At 27.9% G+C, this 24835-nt stretch overlaps 2 protein-coding genes across 2 annotated transcripts; one reads left to right on the top strand and one right to left on the bottom strand.

Moving 5' to 3' along the window:
- The first annotated feature begins 3308 nt into the window (after positions 1–3308).
- LOC115705062 (laccase-15) lies at positions 3309–7837 on the top strand. The gene is made up of 6 exons (XM_030632304.2): positions 3309–3562; positions 3715–3866; positions 3958–4202; positions 4784–4912; positions 5674–6684; positions 7507–7837. The coding sequence occupies exons 1-6, from the start codon at positions 3473–3475 to the stop codon at positions 7635–7637; spliced, it is 1758 nt and encodes a 585-aa protein (XP_030488164.2). The 5' UTR covers positions 3309–3472; the 3' UTR covers positions 7638–7837.
- Positions 7838–12157: 4320 nt separating this feature from the next.
- Positions 12158–15175, bottom strand: LOC115705038 (uncharacterized oxidoreductase At4g09670). The gene is made up of 2 exons (XM_030632280.2): positions 14567–15175; positions 12158–12962 (listed from the first exon to the last, which is right to left on the bottom strand). Exons 1-2 carry the CDS (start codon positions 15158–15160, stop codon positions 12345–12347), a joined length of 1212 nt encoding a protein of 403 aa, XP_030488140.2. The 5' UTR covers positions 15161–15175; the 3' UTR covers positions 12158–12344.
- Positions 15176–24835: the final 9660 nt, after the last annotated feature.

Genomic DNA, 24835 nt, shown 5'->3' with positions numbered 1-24835 from the left:
AATTACAAAATTAATTATTTCATAACTTATAACTAGTTATACAAAATTGTAACAAGTTACTTAGTTACTAAATTATACATACATATATATAATCAATTATATCTCACACTATTATCTCAAAAAAATAAAATTATATCACACACTAATTCCATTTTGAAATTTTTATTTCTAAACTAATTTTTTTTTTGAAACTAATGAAATCCCTCCAATGTCATTTTATTCACAATAAATATATATTGCAAAAAATATATAAAATACAATTACAAAATTTATTTTCATAAAAAATATACACACACTATATACACACACAATATATACACACATTATATACAAATATTCAATAAAATATACAAATACATATATATACTATACATTGTGGTATAAATTATTACCTAATAACCGCAATCCGACGACCACCGTAAAAAATCCCGACACTATACACATAAAACACAATAATATTACTAATAAAATAAAAAAACTCAAATAATAATTTACAAAAACAAAAAATAAAACAATATACATAATACAATAAGAATAGAAGCAATATTTATACCTTAAACGAGGTTGAGATTGAACAATTTCTCAACAAAAATGGGTGGCCGGATTTCACACCCAAAATTTACTATTTGGGTTCGGATGACACTTTTAGAGGCTAAAAAATCAAAACTTTTTAGGTGTATGTTATTAAGTATCGAAAATGGAGGATTTTAAAAAAAAAATGGGCTGAAATGGTTGAGAAATGAGGGAGATAGGGTGGGGAGAAGGTGGTGGAGGCGAGGGTTTTGGCTGAGAAAATGGGGTCTCTGGTTTTTCTGGGTTGCTGAGTGAAGTGGGGAGGAAGAAGGAAGGTCGAGCAAAGAGATATACTCTGATCGACCCTATGGCGTCGGTTCCTTCATAGGAACCGACGGCATAGGGTACACGTGTCAGAAGACTGTGTACCCTATGCCGTCGGTTCCTATACAGGAACCGACGCCATAGGGTAGTTCAGAAAAAAAAAATAAAAAATAATTTCTAACCGCCTCTAAATGGTATAATACAATTTTATACCTACGGTTTTTATCAAAAAACCGCCTCTAAATGTCAATTTCGAACATAGCGGGTATTTTCACACCCTTTAGCTTCCCTTTTTATAAATAGGGTTGAAAAAACTGCCTCTAAAGGCTAATATTGTAATAGTGTAACTAATAATTATAAATATATCTATATGAAATGTGATACTAAAGCTACCTAAACTAAACATGTGATTCATTTTATTGATATATGTGTGTGTGTGTGAGGTGAGAAAATAAAAACTAGGCATAGGGCAATTATGGTGATTAATTATTAATATCAATAATTATATATTGACCTATAGCTATATTATAACTAAATTTTTCCATGACAACAATATTAATGTATCAATTAATTTCATAAACTTGTTCTATACGTTATCCAAACAAAGATGATTAAATATCTAATGACTAGAATGGTTACTAAAGAAAATTATAAGTTAAGAATTTTTATTATTATTAATGAGAAGAATTATTAGTTAAGAACTTGAATGATATCTATCTAATTGTCAAATTAATCATTTTTTAGAAAACATAATTAACAAGTATATGGTACAATTATATGCCCATAAGAAGCTTTGATTTTAAGTTAAATATATGTCACTACAAAAAATAACTACTTTTAGTGAAATTTTTAGTCACAGCATAAAAAATTTTGTGATTAAATGTGATTTTTAGTCACAATAAAATGTTATTTGTGACTAAAACATAACATTTAGTTACAAGTTGTCACTAATTTAGTTTTAGTCACAACAAATATTGTGACTAAAAACACATTTATTAGTCACAACAAATTGTAAATTTTGTGACTAATACTTTTAGCTACGAACCTTTTAGTCACGATATAAGAATATTATTTTATAATTAGTCATAATTTTTTTACTTTTAGTCACAAATTTTATTGTAATTTTATTGTAACTAATAAATTTTTTTGTAACGTGTGTTTCCTCACAAAATAAAAAGCAAAAAAAAAAAAAGACTGATGATATATAAGTCTTCAATCATCAATTTATTTCAATATATAATGATTGAAAATAATTACCCATAACGTACTATATATATTCTCATGTTGAAATTATTGAAATCATTTCAATTATCATGATCATTACAATTATTTTGGATATGATTAATTAATTTAAATTCAAAACACACGTACATATAATAATTCACATATAATTATTAGTACTTTTATAAATATTACGTAGAAGTTGGAAAATAACGTAAGAGAGAGAAAATGAGAGAAGAAACATATATTTCATTTTGTTTTTTTTTTTTATTCTAATTAATACAATTACAAGCAAAAAAAATTATATAACTACAAGCTAAAAAAACATAATTAAATGCAATAAATTAAATTTTAGGATACGTGTGTGAGTGTATATATACACATATACAGCATATTGTGTACCGTACGTAAGAAAATGACGAAATAATTAACTAATCTTTTTTAAAAAAAAAAAAAAAACTTTATAGATAATTAGCTTTGAATTAATCTAATTAAATGTCCTTAACAAAACCAAATTAATCACCAAAAATTTTGTCCTAAAAATATAGGTCAAAATTGGCACCGTTATAGTTTTTTGAGTAAAAAAAGTTTCCTTTAATTAGGGGAAATATCAAATTGAGCTCTTCATTTATATAAATATATATATTGATCATGTTTAATTTGGTTGATTTGTACCTTAACTAAAATGAACAATGTAATTAGCTCACCTAATTAACTTATCTTTACTCCAATTGTCTATCTCTAATATTACTTATATATATTAAAAATATATAATAATTACTTAGTATATATATATATATATGTTAACTAACTAAGTCGTTCAATAATTATTCTAGCATTAAATGTGTAGAAAAAAATGTTTACTATTAAGACACAGAGATATAAAAAAAGAAAAATATGTTATCTTTTTCCTATTCTATAATTATTACAAACACATATATGTGATAGAATTTAATTTAAACATATATATAGTTATGCTGTGTACCTAAGGAAAACTTTGACACATTAACTATAATTGTTTACTTTTTTCCCTAAATAGACAAAAGAAAAAGAAAAAGAAACGAATAAATTAAATCACATGCATTATTATTGGTAAGAAAGAAAATATTAATTAATTTATAATATATATAATAATATAATTATGATCAACTATGATAAATAACTTTCACAAATTTGTTTCTTAAAAGAGATGCATAAATGGGACATAGCATTACATATATATAATTGTCTCATTAAAAAACTATTACTATTTTAATTAATTTAATTACTCATTACACTTAATTAATTCATTACAACTACTTAATCTCTTAACTTTGAAACTTCTATAAATTCTCAAAAGAAGTAGCAAAACTATATGGTGCTTATATTTATGGACTAATATTATAGATATATATATTTATTCTAAGCTCAAAAAATGATGTTTGGCCAGAGATTAACATGCTTATTCTTTCTAATGTTTATGTTCATGAATTGTACTCAAGCTTCAACTCACTACAACTTTGTGGTAAGTATATTTTATTATATATATTTTTATTTGTGTTTTCTTCAATATTTTTAATCTCAGAGTAGAATTCGAACCCAGATGATCATTATATTTAAATATTTTTCATGTCAATAAATAATTTTTATAATTTTTATAATTTTTTTTTTTTTCAGGTGAAAGAAGCTCCATACACAAGACTATGCAGCACTAAAAATATATTGACCATAAATGGGAAATTTCCAGGACCAACAATAAGAGTTCACAAAGGAGATACCATTTATGTTAGGGTTCACAACAAAGGGAATCACAACATCACCATTCATTGGTAATTAATCAATTAATTAATAATAATAAATATACTTAATTAATCATGAATGGGGTTATTTATTATGTTAATTAATGTTATATATGTATAGGCATGGAGTGAAGCAACCAAGAAATCCATGGTCAGATGGGCCAGAATACATAACACAATGCCCAATTCAACCAGGTGAAACATTCAACCAAAAGATAATATTTTCAAATGAAGAAGGAACATTATGGTGGCATGCTCATAGTGATTGGTTAAGAGCTACTGTTCATGGAGCTATTGAGATTTTTCCAAAGAAAGGAACCACTTTTCCTTTCCCAAAACCTCATAAACAAATTCCCATCATTCTAGGTAATTAAATTAAACCATATTCTTTTGTTTTTTTCTTCTTCTTCTTTTCTTAATTTAAGAATCTATATAATTATAAGAAATGTTAAAAGATACCACTGGTGACTAGCACGTGCAATTAAGTATCGAATTTTATACAGTTTAAATGTAATAATTTTTAGAAAATATTGCTAGCCAATCGCAAGGCGATACGTCTAGAAGGTAGTAGGCATCACTAGTGCCTAATAGCAATGCTCATATAATTATGTTTAGCACCTTCTAGAAACATGTCACCTTGTAATTGGTTATAGCGATATTTTATAAAAGTTATTACATTAAATTATATGGGACTCGATACATAACAATAGCGATATTAACACTTATGAATACTGGTACCTTTTACAGGGTATAAGCAGATTAAGCCTGTCCTTAGGACCCACCCAAATCTAATTTTTTTTTTCTTCTTTTAAAATTATACATTTTTTTTTATTAATTTTAAAAAAATACTAATTTGTCAAAAATATTTTTTTTCTATAGCTCACTAAATTTCATTAGCATTTGTCTTATATATTAATGTGTTTAATTAATTGGTGTTGTTAATATAGGTGAATGGTGGAAGAAGGATATTCTAGAAGTGCTTGAGGAATTTGTTGTGAGTGGTGGTCAACCCAATGTTTCTGATGCTTTCACCATTAATGGTCAGCCTGGAGATTTCTACAATTGTTCAAAACCAGGTAATTAATTAGTTACAAATTAATTATATATAATTATTTGTTTATATAATTCAATTAATTTTCTTAAAATAATATAAAATATTATGGATCGTCACGTCACTATTATAATGTGAAAACTATATATACATTGAATATTGTTATGATGAATAAAAATATATATAAAAGGAAAATTATATACTATATTTACACATTTGAAAGAGGAAATATATAGCCTAATTTCTTTTCATTTTTACACATATTTTTTTCTAAAAGAAAAAACAAATACAATTGTCAATTGTAACCTTTTTTTTTGGGGGGGCAGCTTTTTTTCTAGTTTAGCTAAATTTCTGTATTTTTTTTAACATATATCTTTTCTAAGAAAAATAGTGAAAATATCATCTATTTTTTTACATCAAACATTTCGTGAGTAATTAAATCAACAACTTTTTGGAAAGAAAAAAAAAACATTCAACTCTTTCATTTTTTTTTTTGTTATCTTATTAATTTCATAATTATACCCTAAAATAATAAATAAACTCCCATAAATATTTTTTTTATAGCAAAAACATTACCATAGAATTAACTAAATTTACTATGACTAGTAATTATAATTTTTATTTAAATTCGAAAAAAATAATAATAACAACAAAAGATATTTATTATAGTGTTACATATATATATATTAATGTTATATTTATTTATTATAAGTACCCTTAATTACTACTAATTAATATTTTAAACAAGTCTCTAATCATAATTAATTAATTATTATTATTATGTAGGGACATTCAAACTAGTTGTGGAACAAAACAAAAGATACCTATTGAGAATAATAAATGCAGCAATGAACGAAATCCTCTTCTTCTCCATAGCTCAACACAATCTCACTGTGGTTGGAATTGATGGTAGCTACACCAAACCCTTAACCACAAATTTCATAACAATCTCGCCAGGTCAAACCATCGACGCCCTGTTACAAACCGCCATGTCGCCCCCCAACCGAAATAACCGCCAATACTACATGGCAGCTAGGGCTTACTCAACAGGAGTGAATGTCACCTTTGATAACACCACAACAACAGCCATTCTACAATACAAAATATTAAACGACACCGTAAATGATGACGTGGCATGTCGTTTGACTGGTCAACCTTTGTTTCCTTATTATGACCTTCCTTACTACAATGACACAAACTCAGCTCTCAATTTTGTGACAAGTCTTAGGAGTTTGGCTAATCAAGACCATCCAATAAATGTTCCAATCGAAATCAACAAACATATTTTTTCCACTATTTCAATCAACACATTTCCTTGCCCTAATGGCTATAATGTTAATGACACGTGTCAAGGACCCAATGGGACACGTTTGGCTGCTAGTATGAACAACATAAGCTTTGTGTTCCCTAACAAAATTGATGTTTTGGAAGCTTACTATTTTCACATCAATGGGATTGTTAGGGCAAACTTTCCGATTTTTCCGCCTCTTTTGTTTAACTTTACGGGCGATTTTTTGCCGTTGGCGCTTCAAACGCCGATGAATGGAACTAGGGTTAGGGTTTTGGAGTATGGGTCTAATGTTGAACTTGTGTTCCAAGGAACTAATTTGGTTGCTGGAATTGACCACCCTATGCATCTTCATGGGTTTAGTTTTTATGTTGTTGGTTATGGTTTGGGTAATTTTGATCCCAAAAGAGATGAATTGGGATATAATCTTGTTGATCCTCCTTTGCAAAATACTGTCATGGTGCCTAAAAATGGCTGGGCCACCATAAGATTTGCTGCCACTAATCCAGGTATTAATAATAATTAATTAGGACTACTTTAATTAATTTTAATTATTGTTATTATTTTTTTCTAACTTTTTTTATTATTATTGGTTTTTATTTTTACAAATGGCTACTTAGTAGAGTATCGAAAAGTGTCACAAATGTCTATAAAGTATAGAATAATTCTACAATCTTTAAAAGAGGTCCACAGATGGACTTTCTATCTGTTTCGGCATCTAAAAAATTTTTTAGTTTAATTTTTTTTTTTCATGATTGTCTACGTTGAGGTTATTTAAGACATTCTGCAAAATTTTGAAAAACTCAAGAAAAAAAAAATTAACACATTGAAAATAGGGGTTAAACAGGAGTCGTGCAACAGACTATTTGAACTCTGTTTTCCGATGTGTTAAATTTTTTCAAATCTCTCAAAATTTTAGAGAAAATCTTAAATAATTACAACGTAGACGACTATAAAAAAAATTTAACTAAAAAATTCTTTCGGATGCCGAAATATAAATAAAGGTGTATTGTAGAATAACATCTTAAAGGATACTATTATTGGTTTTTTTTTTTCAAAATAACTATACAAAGAAAGTTATTATTTTGTTAAACAAAGGGTTGTTTTTCTTAAACGGAATTCATTGATTCAACAACCGCAAACTTACACAGGAATATAGTTTTAGTTTATATTTTGTTAAACAACCGTTTGGTACGTAGGTAGATAATTATTAATATTGATGTTGATGATTAATTTAAATAATTATGCTATTCTGATATAATATTACACACATTTGAATGAATATAATATAATATATATATGTAATGAAATTAATATTAATTAATGTGTAGGAGTGTGGTTTATGCATTGTCATTTGGAGCGTCATTTGACTTGGGGAATGGACACAGTTTTCATAGTGAAGAATGGCAAATACAAACAAGCTCAGTTGCTCCCTCCTCCACCAGACATGCCTCCATGCTAATTAATAATCTTAATTAATTATCATAATTAATTATATATCTCTATGTGTGATCACATCTCTCTCTCTCTCTCTACCTAATAATATATATTTATAGCTAGAGAGATCAAGAGATCGTTATTTAATTGCTTATAAATTTGTACTTGGATTCATGATCATGTCCCAAATAAATAAGTTATATATATAACTTAAATAATATTGTCTACGTACGTGTTTGATTGTTTGATTATTATATATATATTCATTTCAAATATATAGTTAATTATTTTATATTAAAAATTCTCAACATATATATACTCCATATATCTAGCTAGCTAGACATAACACACATTTAAAAATTAATTGGATATATGCATGCATGTGTAATATACACAGGGCCGGCCAGAGGGTGGGGCAGCCGGGGCATACGCCCCAGGCCCCATAATTTTCGAGGCCCCGAAAAAATTTAAATAATATATATGCATATATAAAAATATAATATATAAATATTTAATTCCATAAATTGCATGAGAATCTTGTAGCACGACTGGTAATTGATGTTATTTATGAGTGGAGAGGTTGTTGGTTCGATCCTTCCCACCTTCATTTTTATATTTTAAAAAGTTATATATGTTATTCTTTCATTTCAAAGTCATAACTAAGAAAAAACTATAAAGATAATAAATAAATAATATTAATGTTTTAAAAAGAATTATACCCTAGTTCTTTTAGTTTTAAGATATTTACTTTTTTTAATAGTACTATAAATAATGTATATTTATTATGTATTTTTTAAAAAATTTATAAATATGTAAAAAAATTATATAATTTTTGACATATATTTTTTTTTTTTTTAAAAAAAAATATGCTAAAAAATATAACTTTTCAATAGAGATGTTCGTAATAATTAATTAAATATTACTTTATCGAGAGTTTATGTGGCAAAAATTTATTTATTACATAAAATAATTAAAATTGATATTGTGTCAAAAATTTAATTAATATTTATCTTTAATTTTTATATAAAAAAAGGCCTATTTTTAAATTTTGCCCCAGGCTTCTTCTCACCTTGAGACGGCCCTGAATATACAACATTACTTTTTAAATTATTATTTTCATAATTTACGAATATGGTATGGAAACTTTATATATACAATAAATATATATACATGATTTATTCAGAACTTGATAAAAGTGACTAATTAATGATAGTCATTCTATATATATTTATTCTTTTCCTTTTCTTACTTCATAGCTTCTTTAATTATATATAAATTATTTTTTAATTCGTAAATATATATTTATATCGTACTTTCTAGTGTACGTACGCTCTGCTCGAGTTTTTCACACATAAATTTATTATATATATGTATTTGAAAAACTCATGAGAATCACTACACATTAATGTTTTGTAATATCTATAATGGTGAGACTTAAATCTTTTATATACATGCCAACTATATCTTATTCCATTGCCATCTTACAAGTTTTTTAGAATATATATAATTGTATATAATTCATCGACAATATCCCTCGTACCAAACTCTCCCTCTAAAATTAATCTACTTCAATTAAAAAAGTAGTTGATGTTGAGGTTATCCCTAAAAAACAGTTCTTAGCTTTCACCGTTCGGAAAAAAAGAGGTCTCAAAATACAAAAAAAGGCACAGATAGATTAAACAACAAAATTTATAGAAAGCTCCCGGTCACCAAACACAAGACCCATCTAAACCAAGCGCTCTCTTGTAAGAGAATGGGTAATAGTATTCTTAAACCCTACTACAATGAGACAATAAGATATACTTCGAAAAGATTTCCAAAACATCAAAAATTAATATCATTAAGCATAATACCAAACTCATTATAACGAATATTTTTAACACTGAGTAAGAACTATATGAAAAAAATCGGAGAAGACTGTAACATTCCTGAAACCTAACCGAAGGCAAAAAGATAGGCCATGAAACATGGTCATTGCCTCCGCTACATGAAGCTTGAAGGTACCAATATGAGCATACGTTCTGGCCAAACCGATAGGATATATTTATAATAATACATTGAATTATTTTATATGATGGTGTATGTTGGTAGTTGTGTAAGATTTTCCATAAATTTTCATATAATTCAGAATAATTTACAATATCTTCAAAATAAGTTATTTTTCGTATTTTCAACATATAGATAGATTAAAATTAATTTTTTTAACATATAATAATGTATTATAGTTATTTAAAATCTCTTACAAATTCTTAAAAAAGTTCAAATAATTTACCGTATCGAAAAACACAAAATAAATTGTTAAAATCTATATATATATATATTTTAATAAATCATAGAATTTTATTAATGGTAATCAACTAAAATAATAGCCTGCAATACAATCGGGACATCTCCGCCGTTAGAGACACAACCAGGTTAGAATTAAAAAAATGAGTCAAATAATCAACTGCTTAATTTCCAGATCGTTTGACTAAAAAAATTAGATGAAAAAAATTGCAGCATCACAATTAACCTTAAGAACATCTATATTCTGTTTCATCTACTGTAGAAACTATTGCAGTAAGTTCATTCTACCTCGTAGCTTAAGCACTCAACTATTGTGTACGTAATTGCACTACTAACAATCCCTTCAGTCACAGAGAACTTGTTATTACCAATCACTAATTAATGATTTGATGGCAAGCTATCAAATAACAAAGAAGAACCAACAACGAAACAAAATCATGTCACACAGACAAAATTACAGTAGAACCTCTATCCAAGAATACACTTGGGACCAAGTAAATTATATTCTAATTGGGAGGTTATAATAAAAAAAAATATCAATGTAACAATAATAACAATAAATAATCATTAACACTATATCATAATAGAAATATTTTAGAGTAAATATAATTTCATACATGTATTATAATTTAAAATAAAATTATTAATTTTACATAAATAAATTTACAAAATATGTGTATATATTTTATTAAGATGTAATTATTCTTATATAGAGGTATACTTTGTTAATATGTTATTTAAAAAATGTATAACTAATTACAATTTAGAGGTTATTCTTATTTATCACTGGCCTAAATCGGGACTTGATTTTTTTTTTATAACAAATTAGAGATTATTCTTTAATAGAGTATTCTTAAATAAAAGTTCTACTGTAAAACACTCAAAACTATATTATAGAAACAAGACTAAAACACTATAAAATTATGTCACAGAGACAAGACTAATTGCAGTAGCAAAAATAAAATTGTAGTAACAAAATACAATCCAAACCAATACTGTACCTAAGCCCAAAAAAGAATGGCACTCTTGGCCAGAAAAAAATACGAATTCTAATTTCTTACCAAAAAAGAGCATTGACTATTTTATACATGAGTAAAATAAAAAAATTTAAAGCCAAGGTCAATATTATAAATTATTTAAAATTTTATAAAACTCAATATAATATCTTAAATATTATAAAGTAACTAAAATATATCAAATTAAAGATGCTCATACGGAATATGTGAAGCATATAAATGCCCAACATATAATAATAAAATAAAATATATGATATATACTTGTGTAAATATCTATGATTCTTATGCCATACTTCATACTTGTGTAATTTTCTTAGGTTTTATCGTTAATACGTACATGTGCCAACATTCTTATCGCCATAATTACGAGAGTATGCATATTCCAAAATAGCTCCAATAACAATGCTATTAATTTTCAATTTTTAATACCTTATATAAAAAAAATTAATTAGTAAAAACTTATACTTGAGGAGTGTTAATTACAACTTCAAATCATATGTTAAAATATTTTTTTTCAAATTTTTTTTATAATGATATTCGTTATAGTTATAATATTATTTTTATAAATTTTTGAAAAATTCTGAATAGTTTACAGTGTCGAAAACAGAGTTCCTAATATTCCAGTTTACCACGTGTGTTCAAAAAACTTCAAACGTATTTTCGGCACTGTAAACTATTCGAAATTTTTCAAAAATTTACAGGGATAATATTGTAAGCATAACAAACACCACTGTGAAAAAAAAAATTAAAAAAAATTATTTCGACATGTGTTTTTGAGTGTAGAGTTTAACTAAAAAGTTATAATAGGAAGTTGACGGTAGCATTCCTCTTCATACTTTTATATTATAAAAATAACAGAAAAAATCATACATAAATAACATGAAAACAACATTAAAAAAATAATATATATAATAAATATTAAAAGTATAACATAAAAATACATTAAAAAAACTTGTATTTTCGGTAAATGAAATCTTAAAAACTGTATAAAAATATTTAAAATTCTACAGTATTTTTATAATTTTTTTTTTGTACATATGAAATTATCCTACTTGATACATAATTTGAGTTTGAGACACTTTTGAAGAAGCTTGCCCTAGTTTTTTTTTCTTTTGGAATGTTAGAGAAGAATTATTTTCATGAGTTTAAAGTGTAATAATGTATTTCAAGATGCATCATTTGAATACATTTTTAGACTTAAGATTTGCTAAATCTAACCTATAATTTGACCACTACAAAATTATGACATTAATTATTCTTTTTTATAAATATCATATGATTGGTTGGTAGACACTGCAAAAGCCAAGAGTTTAAATTTACTAAGGCATAGCATCAATAAGCACACAGCATACAGAATCTGTTTTTCATAACCATACTTTTATTTGACATAAACAAGCACACACCAAACTCCCCTAAACAACAATGTTGGCCTAATTTCCAACCTCAACAGGCTCAAAACCTTTGTCAACCGACGCCTTAACTGCGTCGATTACCAGCTGTGTTTTCCTACTAATTGTTGGCCAGTGTTTCTCAGGCTTAGACCCCTTTTTAATAGCTCTTACCAAATTGGAAAACTCACACACCATCCTTGTCTCCTGAGGTAAATCGGCAGCAATGATGTGTTTGCTTGGCTTTGGAACCCAACCGGTGACTAACTCATTGAACCAACTTTCTGTGGCTGCAGAAAAATGGGCCTCATGCTCTTGGTAAGGGATCACAAAATCATTAACATGTAATGTACCTTTAGACCCAACAGCAGTGATGTCCATTGCCATGTTTGATAAGAAAGAGCATTGAAAGGTTGCTACTTTACCATCTTCCCAATGTAAAGAGGCGCCACAAGCAATGATTACGCCATGATCATTAAACACGGCGCCAGGCATAGCTACTGCTTTCTTTGGTAGCTCATAATTTGCAGTCCATAGGATTGACCGGATGCAATACCACCCTGCGTCCCCAAGAGCACCGAGAGCATCTAGGTCGGGCTTCACACGAATATCGTTCTTTAGAAAATCAGGATCGGCTGCAAATGTAAAGATTGTATGTACCTGAAAAACACCAATGCTCTCTCTACTTAGTCCAAAATGACCACTTGTTTGTAGTTACTACTGATGATGGTGTTTTGTAAGGATAAATCAGATCACAAAAATGTGATATGTGCGGAGTAGTCTTGTGATCAAAGTGTTGGATTCATCATTTTAAACTTACAATGTAAAACCAGTATCATGTAATGGGGTTTGTATAGCAATAAAAGAAGCAAAAGTTCTAGCTCAAAACTTTAATTTCTAAGAGCAAATAAAGACAAAGGAGAAAAGGTTTAAGAGTATCTCCAATGCTACTTTCTATTTTTTTAAGCTAAAAAGTTCAAATAGAAAGTCTTTTCTATTGTTGTTGCTCCAATAAAGCACTGTATTTTAGTTATTATTTAATTATTTTAATAATATTTTATAATTTGAATTTATTAAATATATATTAATTTTATAAAATAATAAAAAAATAATAGTACTTTTCATTAAAATACTGTTAAAATAGTTTAGCAAAAAAATAAGAAGCTCTCTATCCATTCTTTATGATAGAGAGCCATTTATTTGAATAGTTAGAGCTCATTTTTTTTGTAAGTTGAAAAATACCCTTTTTATTAATCAATTAATCAAATTTATCTCTAATTTTATATTTATTTGAAACATACCTCTTCTTATATGTATTGTACCCAAAATACCCTGACATAAGAGAGTCAGAGTATCTTGAAGGGGCAGGGCAAAATTAGTACAATATTTAAAAAAAGAGTAAAAATCATAGACTTTAAAAAAGAGGGTAAAAATAAAAGAGGACAATATAAAAAAGGTATAGAGTGTAATTTCCTCCATTTTTTTCAAGTCTCACTCTTGCTAAAGCTTAAGCTAAGACGGGATAGGCCCGCACCTAAGGCCCACCCGGCTCAAAAAAAAATATTTTCTATTTAAAATTATACATATTTTAATAATTTTTAAAAATACAACATATTTTTCTAAATAAAGGACTCAATAATTTTAATTCTCCTAAGACCCAACTAATCTTGTTGGAGATGTTTTAAGAAATACTCTGTTTTCTTGATAATGAAAGAAATAGTTGAAGCCTCCTAAAACAAAGTCACATAAACAAGATTTTCTCCTATTTTATAGTTCTAATCTTCTAAGACACAAAAATCACTCACAACCATTTCAAATTTTAAGGAACCTTTACAGCCTTACTAACTATAAGTAGTGATTAGTGCCTATTTTATCTATATTTTGAACACTTAATGAAACCATTTATGCAAAAGTAATGATAAGATGTAAACCCACTTGTATTTGTGAGAGTGAGACACTAGGAATGAATAATCCAAGAAAAACAAAAAAAAAAGTATATGATGAAGCAAAATTGATTATATTATTTTGCCATTTGTTGAAAAATATTTGGAGCCAAAAACCTATAACAAATCACTAATTATTATGTTTTGAAGATTCAAAAAAAAAAATAAATCTTATAACAAATCAAAATCAATCAATCAAAACCTATCAAAGAAGGAACTCAAAAATTCACAAACAAAATTCAAACTTTTCACATTTGGGGTCTTAAAAAAGAAAAAGATTCAATTTTTAATTGAAGAAGAGAAATGGGGGTAGCAAAGTACCGTCTTGAGTTGACCAAATCGATTCGAATCAGATAAAAATTCTCTCATAGCAGCAGTCCTGGGATGGTGCATCCACATGGTACCATCCATGAGCTGAACCCCATTGGATTCGCAAGCTTCAACGATGGTATCGAACTCAGAGGCATTAAGGGCCACAGGCTTCTCAAGCAAAATGTGCTTTTTCTTCTTGGCTGCGAGAACAGCCCAATGGAGGTGGAGACTGGTCGGAAGGGGAATATAGACGACGTCGATTTCAGGGTCGTCGAGTAAGGAATCATATGAACCGTAGATCTTGGCGTGAGAAGGGAAACCGTTGGATGAGGCGAAAGCTTTGGCCTTTTCGATCGTACGGCTGGCGACGGCGTAGAGGTCGGCGTTTGGAGCGAGTGTTATGGCACGTGAGAGTTTCCGGGCTATTTCGGCACAACCCAAAATGCCGAATCGGATTGGGGTTTCTTCTGTTGATGCCATTTGTGGGAAAGTGAGAGAGTGAGTGAGTGATGATGAGACTGTGAAAAGAGTGTGTTTATTGGTGAAAAATGGAATGGAATGGAGAGTAGTTTGGCTTTGTGGTCCAAAAAGGATTGGTGCCATTTATAATCATAGAGAAATGCCATTTATAACGGGTGTCTATCACTATCCTATGTGTTAATATCGCTGGATTTCTAAAGTGGTTACAATGTTGGTTGCAATAGAGATTTCTGTACGATTGTTTGTTGCAATTTAAGTTGCAGCCTTAGTTGCAATAGGAGTTTCTATGTAGAATTCTGTAAAAATGCAAAAAAAACTGTTTTGAGGTGTAAAAATAAAAAAAGTCTCTTTAATATAATAATTTTTAGGGAGTATTGCTAGCCAATCGCAAGCAATGCTCTTTCATATATAGCCTTTTTCTAAAAAAAAAATTCTAAAAAAGGTAAATTAATCGAGTGTCTAACACTACCACGAGGTCTATTATTATGAATGTTAGGTAAATTTCATAAGATTAATTAGGATATTTTATCTCTTGAACTTTGACATGTACCAAATCATGCTCTTGAATTTTTAAGGTTATTAAAAATAACCTTGAACTATTGAGATTGTTGGATTTAAGGACTTTTGTCTAATTTCATCCAATTTTACAATTTCAATGATTGTTTATGTACTAAACTATATTCCACAAACTTTAATATCTACCAAATCATGCTCCTCGAACTTTCATATGTACTAAATTATGACCTCTGAACTTTTATCCATGTTAGATTTTTTTATTAAAATTAGAAAAATGTCCTTAAATCTAACAATCTCAATAGTTTATGAGGTATTTTTAACGACTTTAGAAATTTAGGGGTAATAATAATAATAATAAATTATGAGGTGTAGAGCTTAGCTTTGTGGTCCCAAAGGGTGCCTATCTTTTCTTTTTCTTCTCACCCTACTTATTTGTTTGGCCCATTTGTAATTATAAAAGTTACATATTTTGGGTTTTGTGCCGGCCCAATTATATAAATTTTCATCACATGTGCACAAGCAGTCATACTCATATACTTTTGGTAAAAAACAAAATTAGGGTGGATATTTTTAGAAGATAAAAATATGTAGATATATTTAAAAAAAAATCTATAGTACACCTAAATTATAAAAATTATTGTAAATATTTTTATTCATTTATACTATGTTTATTTTTTAAATAATTTATTGATATACTATTACTAACTTGGCTATAATATAGCCCAATTGAAAAGTCTACATACAAAATAAATGTAAAATTAATAGTCTAAAGTTGTTAAATAGTAAATACATTTGTGATTCATGACCACATAAAAAAATTATGAAGAATGATATTTGTAACGATTTTTATAATTCATAAAAAAAATTGCAACAAATAAAAATTCATGGTGCAAAACTCTATAAGATGATGTAATATATAAGTTCTAGTTGGTTGAGTTGTTTTAAAATACTATGTGGGTCGGGTAATTAATGAATTTTAATTTTTAGCTTTCTTTAATAAAATTCAACTTTAGTAGTTTTTTTCAAAAAAAAATTTGAAACATTAAAGAATAATTAGTTATTTTTTCCTGAATTTTTTACACTATCAAATTGTGACTCCTATGATATATTGCTTGTCAAATTTTGAGTAGACATAATTTTTAACTCAATCAATAATGTTTAATTAAGTGTGGAGAATATTATTTATTGAACTAAAAATATTTTATTATTATTATTTAACTTTTTATATATGTGTGTTATACTATTATATTTTTATTTTATAAAACAAATGATATATATTACCATTATAATATTTAAATAAGGTAAAAAAATAAAGAAATTAATGTAGGTATAATGTAAAAAATTTAGGGAAAAAAACAAAAAAATACCAAAAAGGAAAAAAAATTACAAAAATACTTTGGGCCGGCCCATTAAACATTTATACAGTCCACATACAAATATTTACAAAAATACCACATGCACTAAGCCTTCAGCTGTACAGAGCGAACCATGAAGATGAAAATACGCGCTCGTTTCAAAACCGCAAAACAACCAAAATGAAACCAAAACGAGAAAAATACAACTATTAATTCTGGCAAAATCAGCTGGAAAAAATATCTGCAATGATCTAAACTGAAAATGACGAAAAAAAAAATCAGAAAAACTGTGAAGAAACTGAAATTACACATTTGTTTTCTATTTTATTCGATCCAAATAAGTCCCCCTAATATCGAAATCTATATTCATGAAATGTAGATCTGTAACAAACAGATCTGGAGCTCCCACTAAATCCAAAACAATGTATGATGTGAAAAATTTAAAAAAAAAACCTCATGAATAATACATCTACGTTATATACACTTGCATTTTGATTTATTTTTTGTTTTGGTTGCCTTATAGTTGCATTATCGTTTTATGATAGTTTATATATTATGCAAGAATTTAATTTGATGGGGACTAAGAAATAGTAGTTATACATAGTAAGTTTTGTGCAAATAGTTGCATATTAATTTTATAGTGAAATAACATATAACAAAACTATAATAAAACTACAAAACAACTGTATGCAAGTGCAAATAGTTGCCTTATAGTTGCATTATCGTTTTATGATAGTTTATATATTATGCAAGAATTTAATTTGATGGGGACTAAGAAATAGTAGTTATACATAGTAAGTTTTGTGCAAATAGTTGCATATTAATTTTATAGTGAAATAACATATGCAAGTAGCAAAACTATAATAAAACTACAAAACAACTGTATACAAACTAAAATACAGGAAAAACTCTTTGAACATCAACATCCATGATAAATCTCATTGTTACCCATTGATGATATAAAAATGGGACCGACTGTGTTAATCTAATCTATTAGCTTTGCCACCTTTACTCATAAATCTTAATCATGTTTGTCCTAATACTTTTCTAATATTAATTTTATAACTCTACTCACGTCAATACTACTATAAGCATGAATTAGATCGTTTTCTTTTCAAATACATATAGAAGGTGTAAAATTTCAAATATGGGAGAAAACCAAAAAGAAACCGAAAACAAACCTCGGTTCGAACATCAGCACCAACATTAGCTTTTTTCCGAGAAACGTTGACAATGAAATCTCTGCATTATTTGTTGAGCAAACATACATAAGAAGCACAATGATTTCTATACTCTTTCTGGCTTTATTCTCTACACAGTCGCTCCATATGTTATCAAGGTCGGTTTCTTCGTAAGAATATATAAGAAACTAGCATTACAATTAAAAATTAAAAATAAAAAGAAAAGAAGAATTGTTATGTAAAAAAATTTAAAATTAAAAAGCTGAAATAAAATTAAAAATTAAAAATTAAAAATTAAAAACTCGAAATAAAATTAAAAATAAAAAGAAAAGAAGAAAAAAAGAGAGTGAAATGATGGATTGATTGATAGAAGTCAATCCTAGACCTAAGCAACAATATATAAGAAACTAGCTTTACAATTAAAAATTAAAAAGAAAAAGAAAAGAAGAATTGTTATGGAAAAAAAATTAAAAATTAAAAACTGAAAATAAAATTAAAAATAAAAAATTAAAAACTGAAATAAAATTAAAAACTAAAAATTAAAAACTGAAATAAAATTTAAAATAAAAAGAAAAGAAAAAAAAAAGAGTGAAATGATGGATTGATTGATAGAAAATGAAAAAAGAGAGGGAAGAGAGTATGATTTGATTGATGATGGATGGAATGATGACTAAGTGGTATTTGTGTAATAAAAGCAACTTTGTAAGTAAAAATGTAGTCATAAGCGTGTGTGAGTAAATTTGTAATAAATTGTGTAAAATAGATTTTTCATGTAAAAATTTCAAAAACTTAAGTAGAATATATAAAGTGAGGTTTTAGTAAAATATTTTAAAGAATAAAGTAGACAAGTTAATGTGAGTACGGTTAAAGCATATCCAATAAAAAATATTTTATAGAATACTTAATGACATGAATCTATTTTTAGCATCTTTTAATAGATGTTTATCTCCAATAAAAGTATCATCTTTTATATCCTCTATTTCTTTTTTTATATATATATATAATAAATTAATTTTTTATAATTTGCCCAAATTAAGACTTAATTTTTTTTTATAATAAATTAAAAATTATTCTTAAATAGAATTTTTACTGTATAGATTTTTTAACTGATGTTTTACATCCCTATCTGTTTCAAATATTATATTACAGACGTTATCATATAAAACCTTATGTAAAGAAGGTGTACCATAACATAAAGTACGGTGTGATACTATGTTATTGTTGTTGGAGGAAAATTGACAACACCAAAAACGTGCGAGTATTTAATAATACATGCACGTACAGAGTTGCGAATATTCACTTAGAATGGCGAATACTTAAATATAGACTGTGAGTAAACGAAAACAATAAGATTATAAATAAGACATGAGATTATAGTGGTCCAGTCAGAGTTCGATTTATTTAGTCCACTTTTGGTAATAGTTTCAACTTAGTTTATTTAATTTGGATACTCCTTTATATAGAAAGAAAGTATCTATTTGGATTTACATAACTAGTCAGACAGGACCGTTATTACATTAATATGCAAATTAATGACAAAAAAAAAACATTTAAGAAATAATTGGAAAAACAGTTTTGACCGTTCTTGATTAATTGTTTGAACGTATGCAACTTGATAAGTCACACATTAACTGTAGCGCCCCAATATTTTGCCTTATTTTACAAAATACTAATTTTGATGCATTAATTAAAAAGATTCAAAGCTGTTTGGAAATACACAGTGGGTTTACAATAAATATGCAAAAAGGTGAATGATCATTCATATTAAAAACAAAATAAGTAGTTGAGTGCAAAAAAAAATAAATTTGTAACATCCCACTGAGCTGAGATTACTTTACTATATAAAAAAAACAAAACCAAGGCTCCACCAGCGTTCTAGACCGTTTGCTCGTCCATAGCCCCTCGCAGTATACATACCAGAACTGACCCAACTCATCGAACTTACATTCAATGTTCCCTGTCTATTGCCTGTAGGGGAAAAGTAAGGGGGGTGAGCTAAAAGCCCAGTAAGGAAATGCTTAGCATACAATAGCATTCAATACACTAAATATATCTTAAAATTCACAATAATACGATTCTTTATAATATTAACGTATCCAGTCTTAACAATATTATATACCTTAGCTCATAATTGTAACTTAAATAACTCCAAATATGGAAAGCTATATCATATACCATATATTTGTACTAAACGAAACCATTACATATATGTAGGGATCACAACCCTTACATCATACTCATAGCAATAACATATAGTAATTATTTCAATCATATCATGTCTTTACCATAATGTGGCGTATCATAGCCACTCCATACACAACCTGGGCTTAACTGGCCCTACAATAACATGGGCACATTTAGCCTTACCATTGCTATGGAATAAGGTATCTCTATATTCAACAGTATTGTCGCTGTATCATACCTTACCATAATAATGTCATACACAAATCGGACAAATGTAGGGTAGGGTATCTCTACATTCAACGGCCTTATCCCGTATCATACCCCACCATAATAATTTCATACACGACTCAAAAAAATGCAGGGTAGGGTATCTCTACATTCAACGGCCTTACCCCGTATCATACCCCACCATGGTCCCTCACTTTACCTGAGACGTTAGCATACAACTTGCAGCATACAACACACAATATATGAATGCAACATACAACATATACAAGTCAAAACAATCCTAATCAATATATCAATTCATAAACTCATATTGTGTCCATACCACACATTCTCAGTACCACATACATATTCATAATAACAAAGCATAAACCATATTCTAATACATAAAGAGTTTAAATTTATGCAAATAAACACAAACAAAACTATCTAATTTCCTTACCTCAAATCCCGCTGCTTAAACTTGTTATCTCGTCACTACTACCTATAATAACACATGGGTCAAGGCCCTAACATTAAAATTCGCACTCTTACAGTACATCAGAAAGAATACTATTTTTGACCAATAACTACACGAATTCAGTGGAAGTTTCCTTCATAAAAATTATAGGAAATTCAATTATCTTTTCAATGATATAAAGATCACTAAAAATGGATTAAAACTGAGAGAGTTATGATAGTTTTACTGAAACTATTTATGAGAAGGAATATGGAGTAACGAATCATAGTCGACATCGGAAATCCAAAGTTTTGATACTGAAATATTCCAAATCAGAGAATACTTTCTTCATAAAAGTTTTAGAAAATCGAATTCCCTTTCTAATGACACTAAAATCTTTAAAATCGGAGTTATAACGTAAGAGATATAGATATTATACCGAAAAAGTTTTCTAGAAATCCTGAAACAAATGGATTTCGAACTATAGCAATAAAATAATAATTTTGACTTAGAATAATCAATAATTAGTGAATGGTTTTTTCATAAAACATTTAGAAAATTGAATTATCTTTTCAACGGTACCAAGATCTCTAGAATCGGATCATTATTCAGAGAGATATTTGAATTTTACTGAGACAACTTATATAGAAAATATAAAAAACGATTTACAACAAACAGCGTAAAAATACTAATTTTTGACATAGATAAATTTCGATTCAGTAAAACCTTTCTTCATAAGAATTATGGGAAATTCAATAAGCTTTCTATAGGCACCAAGATTGTGAGAATCGGATGAGTATTTAAAGAGGTATGACAATTTTACTAAGACATGTTTCATTCTGAAAAATAAGAAAACGATACCTACGAATATTCTCCTATTGTGATAAATAAATAAGTAAATGTAGAGTTTCTTACCTCAAATACATCGAGCTGCTTGGATCGATAGACATAAGATGATGGTGATCAAAGATGAGAGTGAAGAGTGGTATAGATTTGGCTAAGGATGTAATGGAAAGATGATTTGAAAATTTTAGGGTTAGTCTTGCTCAGATAGGTGGGAAGAATAGAACGATATAATTTTAGGGTTAATGAAACCTATACTATTCTGACTCTTATTAGGTTTAGTTTTATGAATAATAATAATATTAACATAATAGCAATAAAAATATGATAAATTATTAAATAAACAAATATCTTACTTTTAAATTTAAATTGTAACCTCTAAATCTCGTAACTTTAGGGATTAGTTTTCACCTAAAAAAATTACGAATTATGATATGGTTATTTCTATAAAATTTATAGATCTTTGAATTATCTTTCCAACGCCACTGGAATCACCTCAATCGGAGTTATAAAACTCCAGATATGGTCATTTTCGTAAAACAGTTTCTAAACCTGCGAATTTCTCTAAACTTACGATTTTTCTAACATTAATCAAATAATAATATTATTTAATACCACTTATACAATTAATTAAATCTAATAAATATATTATAAAAACCTAATGGACTTTCATATCGGGCTTTAATTAAACGATTACCTACTTATGAAAATATCATAATATTTTACTTTCGTAGTTAATACAACTTTAACTTTCTTTAAAAAATGGTACAACTACTCTAAGCAATAATATCAACTCACTAACAACACAAATAAATGAATTAATTATCCTCGCACAATTAATATCCAAACGAAAAATTAAATACTATTTTAAACTGGATATTACATTCTACCCTCCTTAAAAGAAATTTCGTCATCGAAATTTAACTTACCAACACTCGGGGTGTTGAGTCTTCATGTCTTTCACCATTTACCGCATTACCTCCTTATCTACTATATGGAGCCAACAAATATGCATTTAACCTATATCTTGTCGATCAATCCATAGCACATATAATACAAATAACTTATTAATTAAGCATTATTATTTCTCTATACATTACTTAAATATCAAAACGTACTCTATCATAATAAATTACATATACATGCTTTAAATACATAAGTTTTGGAATAGCATGCTCGTAATATTATAAAAAAAATTCTTCTCTTATGACCATCCTTACATGACATTAAGAGTGAAACTATTTATTCTTCTATGAGCATCCTTACATGCCATTAAGAGTAAAACTATTTATTCTCTAAATGAACATCCTTACATGTCACTTGAGAACATATTATACAATACAAAATAATAAACACAAGGAGTAGGGTAGAAGACCTTATGCAAACTTCTCTTTAATCATTCCCACTCTTTAGTTAAATGTTATTACGTATAAAAATCTTACTTCTCTACTTGATTTTCTACTGTAAGGCTACAGTGTCATTCTCTCAATTTCATAGATATTACTCACTCATCGATAGACACTTGTTCCATGACACTTGGAAATAAACATGTAAGCTCTTAAAAAAGTCTTCTATATATAAATATTTTAATGATCCATTTCGACCACTTTTTTGTCTAACATTCACTTCTGGATATCCTTTATCCATGTATTCATTGCACTTGTCACGCCTTCCCATTTTCCTAGGTAACTGCTGTTGGTTTCTTTTGTAGTCACTTTCTTGTATCATTCTATTGTATTTTCTTCGCTAATCTCTCCTATGGTGCTTGGTCCTCCATTACTCCTTTCAATCAAGTTGACTTGATTATGAGATTATCTAGTTTTCCCCATTAACTTTTGTCTGCTAGGCGAACATGAGATAACAAATTCAGTCTTTCACTAAGATTTCAAATAGCTATGTCGAACTCAAGTTGATTATGTTTCGCCTCTTCCTCGGAGAAAGACGATCAAACAATTCCCAATCATGGTCCTCGCGGATCAGATCATCCATATAACATACAAAAAGAAACTCCAGAGATTTGGTATCCTTCTCTTTGAATGAGATCTCAATTCCAGCGACAGTTTCATTAGATATCGTCCATAAGCATCTAAATTTCATTTTATCATTTATTAACTAAATATTAACTAAGAGATTAACCTAATCCAGAATATGAACCATAAAAGAAAATACCAAGTAAACCGATCACCAGAATACCAGTTACAGTACCTATTATCCAAAGAGGAATCCTTCCAGTAGTATCGGCCATTTGTCCTACTTTCCTCCACATTTCATCAGGTGGTGTTACATTGCTATACTTATGAAGTCTAAATCTGCAATGCTGATAGATTTGTGTAATTGTGTTCAATGATTGTTTCTTCTATTATACTAACCTTCTGGGTATCACATCACTTTCATATTTATACCACCATATATTTTTTCTAACCATATTTATGTCTTACATATTGTAGACCTCTATAGTTCACAAAATAAATCCCAACTTCTTAATTGCACTGTTAAGACCTCCAAAATCTAAAACCAGCTTACATTCGAGTGCAGACCATCTACTTTTAGTTAAGTAAGATCATATATGTTAAAATATCGTAAGTGCATTAGTAACCCTTTAAAACGAGTTCAACCTTAACATAGGTTAGGTAGCCCAATTATTTATTTATCATTTACTATTTAACCATAGGTTAATCATGTAATCTCATAATATATCAATCAACCAAGTTGTCGGGGTAAGGATACTATATACATAATTGGCAAATCATGCCGAACAGACCTTACTCTGTTCATCGTTACTATACCTCCTACACCCCACTTGTATCTAATTTGCTACTAGAGACTCACTTTTTATAATTATTTAGCCAGGGCTCTTTGACTCGTACTTCCTAAACTACCTTTAAAAATAAGTCCATACTTCACTTAAGCATCTTCATTCCATATCTGAATGCAATCATGTTATCAATATATACATCCTTTTCTCTTTCCTTATAAGTTCCTCACTTCCAATTAGATAAACTTTAGTTATTTTCCAAACAATGGCTATTGTCTTATTCCATCTTAGTATGCTCCT

This window comes from Cannabis sativa, chromosome X, assembly GCF_029168945.1.
Source record: "Cannabis sativa cultivar Pink pepper isolate KNU-18-1 chromosome X, ASM2916894v1, whole genome shotgun sequence".
Classification (NCBI taxonomy): Eukaryota; Viridiplantae; Streptophyta; class Magnoliopsida; order Rosales; family Cannabaceae; genus Cannabis; species Cannabis sativa.
The sequence above is the reverse complement of the archived record's forward strand: the minus strand, read 5'-3'. Positions and strand labels throughout refer to the sequence as shown.